At 40.3% G+C, this 12088-nt stretch overlaps 1 protein-coding gene across 1 annotated transcript; it reads left to right on the forward strand.

The window, feature by feature from the left end:
- The first annotated feature begins 99 nt into the window (after positions 1 to 99).
- Positions 100 to 9724, forward strand: LOC137274063 (ragulator complex protein LAMTOR1-like). The gene is made up of 6 exons (XM_067807043.1): positions 100 to 230; positions 2433 to 2503; positions 4179 to 4265; positions 5294 to 5368; positions 5540 to 5669; positions 7864 to 9724. The coding sequence occupies exons 1-6, from the start codon at positions 189 to 191 to the stop codon at positions 7954 to 7956; spliced, it is 498 nt and encodes a 165-aa protein (XP_067663144.1). The 5' UTR covers positions 100 to 188; the 3' UTR covers positions 7957 to 9724.
- The last annotated feature ends 2364 nt before the right edge of the window (positions 9725 to 12088 follow it).

Consider the following 12088-nt stretch of genomic DNA (forward strand, 5'->3'; position numbering starts at 1 on the left):
ATATTGTCGGTCGTTTATAAGTATATAGTGTCCATCAGTTAGAAGTGAATTGTGAAATTAATTGGTAAAAATGTCTTGATTTATTTCGACATATTTCAGCCAATGGCATGGTCCACACCATTCAGCGCGAAGCATATGTCATATGAGGAAGAGAAGACCGATGAACAGTTTGCATATGAGCTTACAAAATGGGATGTTGCTACAGTAGTGACGACGATAAAGATGACGGGGTAATTATGCCGATTGCCTTAAGAACTTATGAACACTGGAAATTATCTTACTGGTGGATATGTTTACGCACTACGGAAATGACACACTTGTTATAGTGTTATCTCAGGCATTATTTGACCCGACTTCCCTGTTTACATTACATACGCCTCCCACATGAAGCTAACATGATTGTTCTGCATGACAGTGTCAGCTAAGATTGGTTGGTTGATTAACTTATTTTTCTCGAATTGGGGGTTAGGCCTACCAGTACCTTATGTGGCAGATGAACCCGTTCGGTATTTATCATGTGACCCTGACATACCGTCAGGAAAGGCGACGCGACTGTCTTATACTTCCGCCGGTTCATATTTGTCATAATTTGAAAGATGAAGAGACAAGCCCCTCATCAGCATCAAAACGCTGTTTACATCTGTCATATGATTTTGAAAACTTACAAAGCTTTCATTGGTGTTTTTAAATCAGTTTCTAAATTCATTTTTACAACAGCATGAAGTAATCTAAACTAGGAAAGGAAATAATATGCCCAGACCATACTTTTGCATTAAATGTTCATTTGAGATGAATGCAAGTATATTTTGTCTTTAGTTGTCATCTTGTTCATCAGTTTAGCTGGCATTACAGACTATGTTTTTTCAATCTCCAGAATGTTTTTATATTTCATAGATAATAAATGCATCATAATTTCTTGAGGTTTAACTACTTTTAAAAAGAACACAGAGGCGTAGACATGGAGCACATAACACATCACAATGAGCACTTACTGACATGCAAAAATTTATCATTATATTACTTTATCTGGCCTTATAAGCTGTGCATTGCACATGTACATTGGACAATGTTTGTATTCCAAATTATTGCTTTCTTTCCATTGTTGGTTCCATATTGTATGTATATATTTGGTCAAAACTGTATGTGAACTGATCAACACAATAACTGACAACTCACCATTATCAACTGTTGATCATGCTGATGCCTTGAGAGCAATTTTAGTTGTTGGGAATTTACACATGCATCATAAATGCCATTCTTTGATTTAACATGTTGACTGAATGACTGCCACCACAAGTATACTCATAGTTTCAATGTCTGCTCAAATTGGCCTTTACGGGTTATCTTGTAGCTACATTAGTGGAATATTAAAACAATTTTCACATGCAGGAAAAGCAGACACAAATAAGCAATTTGGGAAGACTTCCACCGTATCCCATCTTCCAGTTCAACTTCATTGTTACCAAATCATATATCACCAGAATATATATTTCTCATTTAATAAGGATTAGTTTTAACATGTTTCTTTCATTGTATCTGAACATACTAAAAGTGAAAGGCCAACTGCTAGTTCCTGCTTATAAGAAAATACACACAGTAATCTAATAAAGTGTTTCCCAGATGACCAGGTAATACAGTTTTAGTGGTAAGTCATCATGTCAAGTTTTCCTTTTTATTGTAAATTTCACATTTTCATTGTGTTATCACCTTTTCAAGTTCACCTGAATCCATATTCACTGAAGGTATGCAGTGGCAGTCAATGTAATCTTTACTGCATGGTATGGGATATAATTCTGATTGACTCATGAAAACGTAAATGCATGTATTGCATTTCCAAATGCAGGTGAAAGGCTGGCAGTATATTGCAATACAGAAGTCAGTACACAACATTGATACTGATAGTGAAGTTTCTAAACATATTGACCCTACAGTGTCAACAGTAAATTTTTCCTGGGACTGTGCATATTCTGGGATCAGACGATCGATGAATTTTTTCTGTCTGTTAGTAAATCACTTTTGACCACTGTTGATAACCAGTACAACTGTTTGTGTGCAAATCGCAGCTGATGTCACAGGTCATACATGTAATAATCTATATACAATAATCAATATGTTAAGTTGTTAATGTATGTGAATTATTAGTTTTCTTGTGTTCATTGATTCCTGCATTCAAATTTAATGATTCCTACAGATTGAGTATTATCATCAGTTCACTCTGGGATGCCAACAAGGAGGGTTTGTGAATTGTAATGAAATAACAGCGATAACATTAACTGGCATTTTGATAAAACTCATTTTAAATGATAAGCAGGTGGACATATTGTATGTGTTATTTCATCTTTGAAGCAAAGCATGGCTTTTACTTCATAACCTTTTTGGCTGAAAGTGAAAAGAAATTACTGTAATTTATGGTACCATGTTCCTTTATCCAGCTCATCAGTCCAACAGAGAGAACTCGCCTCCTCAACCCGTCCCCACCAGACCATAACCAGCCAATACCTGGGTAAGTCAGCTCACATGGTTCACATGGAATTTCAAGATGCCTGGTTACAACCACCTGATAGCTGGGTTAAACAAGTCACCTGTCACAACCAGTCTATACCTGCATGATACAGGTCACTTAGTTACAACCACCTGATAGCTGGGTTAAACAAGTCACCAGTTACAACCAGTCTATACCTGCATGATACAGGTCACTTAGTTACAACCACCTGATAGCTGGGTTAAACAAGTCACCTGTTACAACCAGTCTATACCTGCATGATACAGGTCACTTAGTTACAACCACCTGATAGCTGGGTTAAACAAGTCACCAGTTACAACCAGTCTATACCTGCATGATACAGGTCACTTAGTTACAACCACCTGATAGCTGGGTTAAACAAGTCACCAGTTACAACCAGTCTATACCTGCGTGATACAGGTCACTTAGTTACAACCACCTGATAGCTGGGTTAAACAAGTCACCTGTTACAACCAGTCTATACCTACATGATACAGGTCACTTTGTTACAACCACCTGATAGCTGGGTTAAACAAGTCACCTGTCACAACCAGTCTATACCTGGATGATACAGATCACCTGGTTACAATCAGTCTATACCTGTATGATACAGATCACCTGGTTACAACCAGTGGTGATATACCTGGGTGATAGATGTCGCCTAGATACAACCAGTCTACATCAGGGTTATACATGTCACCTGGGTACAACCAGTCTCGTTACAACCAGTCTATACCTGGGTACAACCAGTCCATACTTAGGGAATACAAGTCACCTGGTTACAACCAGTCCATACCAGGGTAATACAAGTCACCTGGTCACAACCAGTCCATATCTGGGTGATGCGCGTTGCCTGGTTACAGCCAGTCAATACATGGGTGATACATGTCGCCTGGTTACAACCAGTCCATACCTGGGTGATGCATGTTACCTGCCTGCAACCAGTCGATACCTGGGTAATACATGTCACCTGGTTACAACCAGTCCATACCTAGGTAATATAAACCTACAGTGACTGCCAAAAGACTTGCACATATTGTTTCAAAATAAAGCTGTGTGGACATTTTGGAAATTTTAAGAGCCATCTCCCACAATCTGTCCTTTTAAGTGAAGTTAAGTGATATTTGTGAACTTTCTGAAAAATGTGTTCAAAGTGAATCTGAATATTGATATTTTGTGTTGTATTATTTAGAGCTTTAAACTTTAAAACTGTTACTTCAGTTTTAGTTTGTGTGTTTTAGTTAAAGCCAGGGGGCAGTTTTCATGGGGTGCAGTGTCTCAGTGCTGGACAGTTAGAATTGATTTAGTGTGTTTAAGTGTATAGCAAAGGTTTGGTACATTTTTGTGTTTATATTAAAAGTATGGCCTCATGACAACGTGACATTACGGTAAATACAGTGATCCACGAATCAAGGTTATTCACGAGTTTAGGTTACGTCTCTGTACAGTTGACAGTTATCAATGGCTTGACAGAACAGTTGGATGAGACCAGTAGATACTGAGATGTTAGTGTTCATTGTTCAGTAAGCTGCTTGCTACTTCATTCTGGACATTGAACACCCTACCAGTACCATGTCACTTTATCAGCAGCCATAACACAGTCTAGGAACTGTGTGTGTAAACTGTGATAAATGTCCCAGTACAAAGAATTAATGCCTGGTTGTCATGGTTACAGAGAGAGAAGTGGGTCCCAGTACACACAGGCATCACAGAAGGGAGATGAACAATCAGCACTGAGCCGGATACTTAACAAGACTGCAAGGTGAGTCCCTGTGTGCATGAACAACTAGATAGACCCCGGTGAGTCCCTGTGTGCATGAACAACTAGATAGACCATGGTGAGTCCCTGTGTGCATGAACAACTAGATAGACCATGGTGAGTCCCTGTGTGCATGAACAACTAGATAGACCATGGTGAGTCCCTGTGTGCATGAACAACTAGAAAGACCATGGTGAGTCCCTGTGTGCATGAACAACTAGAGAGACCATGGTGAGTCCCTGTGTGCATGAACAACTAGATAGACCATGGTGAGTCCCTGTGTGCATGAACAACTAGATAGACCATGGTGAGTCCCTGTGTGCATGAACAACTAGATAGACCAAGGTGAGTCCCTGTGTGCATGAACAACTAGATAGACCATGGTGAGTCCCTGTGTGCATGAACAACTAGAGAGACCAAGGTGAGTCCCTGTGTGCATGAACAACTAGATAGACCATGGTGAGTCCCTGTGTGCATGAACAACTAGAGAGACCACGGTTAGATCTTGTGTGCATTAACAACTAGATAGACCTTGGTAAGTCCCTGTGTGCATGAACAACTAGATAGACCCTGGTGAGTCCCTGTGTGCATGAACAACTAGATAGACCATGGTGAGTCCCTGTGTGCATGAACAACTAGATAGACCATGGTGAGTCCCTGTGTGCATGAACAACTAGAGAGACCACGGTTAGATCTTGTGTGCATTAACAACTAGATAGACCTTGGTAAGTCCCTGTGTGCATGAACAACTAGATAGACCATGGTGAGTCCCTGTGTGCATGAACAACTAGATAGACCATGGTGAGTCCCTGTGTGCATGAACAACTAGGTAGACCATGGTGAGTCCCTGTGTGCATGAACAACTAGATAAACCCCGGTGAGTCCCTGTGTGCATGAACGTTTAGATAGACCCTGGTGAGTCCCTGTGTGCATGAACGTTTAGATAGACCCTGGTGAGTCCCTGTGTGCATGAACTACTAGGCATGCTCTGGCTAGTAACAGGTATGTGACCGTGGCACTGTATGTTACAGAGATGTGATAGACGTGACTTCCGACTCCCAGACAATGGAGCAGCATGAATACCATGACAGAGCAAGGCAATACAGGTAGATATGAAACTGTTGTAGACTGGTAGATATGAAACTGTTACCAACATGTAGACATGACACTGTCATAGACAGGTAGATATGAAACTATGCCAACCAGAGAAGAGTTTGGGGCTAACAATCAAAGGGTTTCTGGTGTTCACTATGATATGCTTTGTATCTTCTCTGCAGCAATCGACTGAATATGGTGATGAGTGGCCATGGAAGAGCCAAGTCATATCGTCCATCACTGCCCAACGGGATATCAGCCCCACAGATGGTGTTGGCTGCCCCTCCAGTTTCACTAGCAGACATACAGATGGTAGGTGTATGATGAGTGAGTGAGTTGAGTTGAGCTTTACGTCGCACTCAGCAGTATTCCAGCTATTTGGTGGAATAATTGAGTCTGGACCAGACCATCCAGTGATCAACAACAAGAGTATCGATCTGCGCAATTGGGAACCAATGACATATGTCAATTAAGTCAGACTGTCTGACGACCAGATCCTGCTAGTTGCCTCTTACGACTAGCCTAGTCGCCTTTTATGGCAAGCATGGGTTGCTAAAAGGCCTATTCTACCCCGGACCTACATGGCTTAGGTGTATGATGACATAAAAGATGGAAGTGATATAGCTAATGGTAGGTGTATGGTGACGGGTTGGAGGTGTGTTTGATGGCATACTGATGGTGTATGATGACATACTGATGGTGTATGATGACATACAGATGGTAGGTATATGATGACATAAAGATGGTAGTGATGTAGCTAATGGTAGGTGTATGGTGACGGGTTGGAGGTGTGTTTGATGGCATACTGATGGTGTATGATGACATACTGATGGTGTATGATGACATACAGATGGTAGGTATATGATGACATATAGATGGTAGTGATGTAACTAATGGTAGGTGTATGGTGACCTACAGGTTGGAGGTGTGTTTGATGGCATACTGATGGTGTATGATGACATACTGATGGTGTGTGATGACATACAGATGGTAGGTATATGATGACATAAAGATGGTAGTGATGTAGCTAATGGTAGGTGTATGGTGACGGGTTGGAGGTGTGTTTGATGGCATACTGATGGTGTATGATGACATACTGATGGTGTATGATGACATACAGATGGTAGGTATATGATGACATATAGATGGTAGTGATGTAACTAATGGTAGGTGTATGGTGACCTACAGGTTGGAGGTGTGTTTGATGGCATACTGATGGTGTATGATGACATACTGATGGTGTATGATGACATACAGATGGTAGGTATATGATGACATAAAGATGGTAGTGATGTAGCTAATGGTAGGTGTATGGTGACGGGTTGGAGGTGTGTTTGATGGCATACTGATGGTGTATGATGACATACTGATGGTGTATGATGACATACAGATGGTAGGTATATGATGACATATAGATGGTAGTGATGTAACTAATGGTAGGTGTATGGTGACCTACAGGTTGGAGGTGTGTTTGATGGCATACTGATGGTGTATGATGACATACTGATGGTGTGTGATGACATACAGATGGTAGGTATATGATGACATAAAGATGGTAGTGATGTAGCTAATGGTAGGTGTATGGTGACGGGTTGGAGGTGTGTTTGATGGCATACTGATGGTGTATGATGACATACTGATGGTGTATGATGACATACAGATGGTAGGTATATGATGACATATAGATGGTAGTGATGTAACTAATGGTAGGTGTATGGTGACCTACAGGTTGGAGGTGTGTTTGATGGCATACTGATGGTGTATGATGACATACTGATGGTGTATGATGACATACAGATGGTAGGTATATGATGACATAAAGATGGTAGTGATGTAGCTAATGGTAGGTGTATGGTGACGGGTTGGAGGTGTGTTTGATGGCATACTGATGGTGTATGATGACATACTGATGGTGTATGATGACATACAGATGGTAGGTATATGATGACATATAGATGGTAGTGATGTAACTAATGGTAAGTGTATGGTGACCTACAGGTTGGAGGTGTGTTTGATGGCATACAGATGGTAGGTGTATGATGACATACTGATGGTGTATGATGACATACAGATGGTAGGTATATGATGACTTAAAGATGGTAGTGATGTAACTAATGGTAGGTGTATGGTGACCTACAGGTTGGAGGTGTGTTTGATGGCATACAGATGGTAGGTGTATGATGACATACTGATGGTGTATGATGACATACAGATGGTAGGTGTATTATGACAGAAAGATGGTAGTGATATAGCTAATGTTAGGTGTATGGTGACATACAGGTTGTAGGTGTTTGATGGTATACAGTTGGTAGGTGTATGATGCCACAGATGGTTGGTGTATGGTGACATAAAGATGATTGGTGTATGATGGCATACAGATGGGAGGTGTATTATTACACAGATGGTTGGTGTATGGTGACATAAAGATGATAGGTGTATGATGGCATACAGATGGTGTATGATGATAATGTGTTACTAGGTTTATTCTGGCATCCTTGTGTTTCAGGTAACAAGTGTGGCAGCCAAGGCTGCCAAAGCAATGAAAGACGTGAAAATCCAGCACAAAGAGGATCTGGTGGTGGCATTCGGGGTTCCATGATTCTTGTTTCCGATAGACTTCATCTCAACACAGTTGCCCATTTAAATTGTAATCATACTCTGACCTTGAGTCAGGCCAGTGTGTATGCAGCAGCATCTGCAGCTTCCACATCAACATCATCAACAGCTACATCATGATCCTAGTCATTCCACGCCAGCACCCACCTGTGCTGTCATTTTGTTCCACATGGTCTGTTTGGAAGACGGGTACCTACACAGGCACAAGCTTCACTTTGTTATATTGTCTCTGAGCCAGCATGCTCGCTATGACGACTAAATCGACTGTTGCTTTGATTGGTCCATGTTATGTAATAATAATAATGAAGCTGTTTTGTCTGAATCCATGGCTGATCATTGACAACATTGTCAGAGTTATTCTAAATATTATTGACTGATGAAATACTCAGTTTCTGAATGGCAAGACAAGGTGGGTGGCTGGCATACTTTGATTGGAGGGGTGGTTTGGATGGGTGTCACTTGATGTTTGTGGATGAGAATGTATGCAGTATTCTACCTAGATCACTGGTCGAGTTGTTAATTCAACAAAATAAACAGTTGTGTGATATGTGTAAGTATGATTGAGATTGTACATACAATACCTAGTGTTACTGAGGGGCTAGCTTCCTGTTGTATAGGGTGAAATGAACAGTTTAAAATAGTCTGGTGTTTTATGGCAGTTTCTGAAATTTCTTGATAAATGAAATGTATATACATGGAAGCCAGTTTCGATGAGACTTTTAGAGAATCTATCACATCAAGAGTGCTATTCAGAAGTGTAACCATGGTAAATGAATCTCAGCTGCGAGACTTTTTGCCGGTGATATATCTTAATGGCTTCATCAGTACAAGAATGGCATTCATTGTACGGTCCTCTAACCCTTTGGTATTCTTCCAGAGGTTTGTTTTTCGTAACTGAGCACTGAGTCATAATTAAGATCACTGGACCCTTTAACAAAACAAGGAAATCCTGATCCAAGCGGGTCCTTCTGGTGCTGAAGTGTTGTCAGGGTCAGGTGAAGTTTAGTTTATGCAATATTTCCTTTGACAGGACTCCGAGCCAATTCAGGTGTTTGTATTATGTGGCTAGGAGATGGATGTAGATGATAAAGTACTTACAATGTTCTTTGTATTAAAATGAGAGTTGGGATCAGTAGAACTATACAATTGTACAGAGGGTGAATCTATTTTCAGCACTATGCGCAAATGACACACTGTTATTATAGTAACAGATGCATATCCTGTAGAACAACATAGCACGTTGTCAAAGCTGATGTCTATGTTCTTGTCTCAAGGCCTTCCACCATATGTTTACCTGCTAGGCTTTATTGTGTCTTTCAAGTAAACCTGTGTATACAAGGCTCTACAGTGAACCTGGAGCTTTAAGGCTGTAATGACCCCGTGTCTGGCCTCAAGGGTAAAGCTGTGTCTTCAGTGTATGTGTTAATAGAGCTGTCAGCAAGGTTGTCCTGATCCTTTGTCGGAGAATGTTCAGTGCAGATACACAGGGCCGATACACTGTAATCATTCATAGCATGTCCTGTGTCAGCTGCAAGTGTAGGTTATCTAATGTTGGCTTTAGTGTCAGCTGCAAGTGTAGGTCATCTATTGTTGGCTTCAGTGTCCCAACCAATCACAACAATACTCAGTGCCCTTGACCTTAGTGCGTGCTATCAGTTATGTGTAACAATGGTGTATGTTCATATATCACTGCAGGCATTTCACGCTCCTCCTTGATGTAAGCTGTGATTAAATCCATGTACATAATTATATACCATGTGTTTGGTTATTCCTTGGGAGATAATACTAAGCAACAACAGCTGCTCACTTCAAGTATGTTGCATACAAAACTCTCTCTCTCTCTCACACACACACTTTGTTCTAACGCCAAATAATTGGAAATGATCAAGTGGACAAGCAGTAATTACATCATAAATACATCATTCTAATTACAATTGTCCAGATACACCATCATCCAATCACTGGTGACTGATCGATGAATTGAGGGCATTCAGATATTGATATCTGACCATGGTTTTTTAATTTAAAATCATCCAATTTGGGAAAGTTGTCATGTCTAGTCGTGAGTGGGATAATACCATATATGACATTAGAAACAGTCGACAAAAACTGAAGGCGCTAAACTCGGGGATGATACAATAGATGCCATCAATCCCTCCCAGACGTAATGGAAACTGAATCTACCATGTTAGAGGAATTGACCCATATATCAGGGTCAAAGTCAGGGTCAAAGGGCAAAATGTGCATCATTTAAGAAATCTGTATTTTCAATAATTGCCTGGTGCCAACAAGGTTCTCTGTTGTGATGAGGATCTTTGCTTCATCAGCAGGCCTCCATTACCTGGATCTTGGCATCAACATGGCAACGAAAGCAGAAAACATCCTGCTATCAGTGACAAAAGACAAGAACCAACACGTCATGAAGGAAATATCCTATTTATTGTTCTTCATAATTGTGGCATTTTCATTAACAATGAAATAAAGTTAGAGATCATCAGTATTCATGGCCAGTTAAATGGCCGTGACAGCACAGTTTTGACAACATAATAATTTCCTGATTAAATATTAATGCAACACTTGGCAATGTTCCAGGTACATATCACTGGTCTGCAGACAGTGGGAAATCAGTAGGGCTGAATCAATCAATATACCACAGTTCTACTAATTCCTTGGTATTTTGCCTTAAGTTCAGTACTCCTGTCATTATATTTAACCTCCAAATCTTTTTCATTTCATCAAAGTCATTTCTTTTCTTTTCTGAATGATGACCACATCTCATACACTGAACCGAAGGCCTCGTACCATAATACATACCATATCATGTTAAAAGCACACTGTTTCACCAGTACAAATCAGTGACTTGTGGCTAACACTCCACCTGGAGTACAAGGAGTCAACCAAGTCATATGAAAAGGTAAAAAGAAACTGTAACTAAAGTCTGCCAGTGTTGGTCTCGGAGTACTGTTATACAAACAACCTTAGTATTCAGACTAAGTTTATGTTTAAGCTATGGGAGTTCTGGTCGCCTTAGTGCTAAGATCTCTTTGTACAAGGGCACCCTAGGTATCTGTGACATTACAAAGTGTGTTAATCTTAACATAGCTCACTATCTGAGATGTATGATAAATAAATCTTTCTGTATTTAACCACATTCATCCTAGAAAAGAAAAAGACTGATAAATCTGCCACTATTGTTAACTGTTATAGAGAGGCAGTGTAAAGGGTTGGGTAGCTTTCAGAGATACACTCCCACACTGGAAGACCTTATTGCTACCACACAAGGTCAGTGGTGTGTATCAGACATGTTGGGAACTTTAGTTGAAATTTGTCCCAACATCGGAAGCATAGTGGGATCCAGAAGAGGGATGTGCAAATGCTCTTTTAATACTGAAACTTCACTGACCATTGAAACTATAGTCAAAATGCTTCCCCCAACACCCCCTTCTAACAAAAAGGTGTGAGCCCCTGAGAAGACTTGGTGGTAGGTGTGTTTCTGAACTCACCATGCCATATACTTGTATGTGATGGAGGGGAAGTTACCCAACAAGGTGACTGCTTATAACGAATATACTTTCAGGCTATCAGCTTAACAGAAATTTGCCATAACGAGTAGCTATATCAGTGGTATTTTAAAACAAATTTCACATGTTGGCAAAATAGGCACAAAGATGTAAAGAACCTCTGATACCGCTACGCCCCACAAAGGTGCAGGTTAGGACATTAACCTTCTGTAACCCATGCTTGTCAACAGGATCGGGTGGTCAGGCTTGGTGACTTGGTTGAAATGTCATCAGTTCCCAATTGCTTTGATCAAAGCTCATCATGATATAATTTTTTTTCCATCTCGACATTTCCAACCCAACATTAAACTGGTACCATCAAAAGCTTCCAGCATAAAGTATCTGTTCATTTTTTAATAATTGAAAATGTTTATTTTGTGACACCCTCTTACAAATAAGGTGATAGAGCCAGGGGACACCAGTCTTGTACAAAATCATTATGGAGGTGAGTCTGAAAAGTGGAATACAGGAATTTTTTATACAAAAAGACAACACCACACAACAACTCATTCTCTCACCAATCACTCGTGCAATGTTAACACAATAACAATACGT

The sequence above is a fragment of the Haliotis asinina genome, chromosome 2 (assembly GCF_037392515.1).
Source record: "Haliotis asinina isolate JCU_RB_2024 chromosome 2, JCU_Hal_asi_v2, whole genome shotgun sequence".
Classification (NCBI taxonomy): domain Eukaryota; kingdom Metazoa; phylum Mollusca; class Gastropoda; order Lepetellida; family Haliotidae; genus Haliotis; species Haliotis asinina.

What these genes read in the sequence shown, in the direction of transcription:
- LOC137274063 (XM_067807043.1), top strand. Translation starts at nt 189, where the DNA reads ATGGGATGTTGCTACAGTAGTGACGACGATAAAGATGACGGG. An exon ending in CATAACCAGCCAATACCTGG is followed by an intron (nt 2,504 to 4,178) that starts GTAAGTCAGCTC and finishes TCATGGTTACAG; the next exon opens with AGAGAGAAGTGGGTCCCAGT. An exon ending in CACTAGCAGACATACAGATG is followed by an intron (nt 5,670 to 7,863) that starts GTAGGTGTATGA and finishes CTTGTGTTTCAG; the next exon opens with GTAACAAGTGTGGCAGCCAA.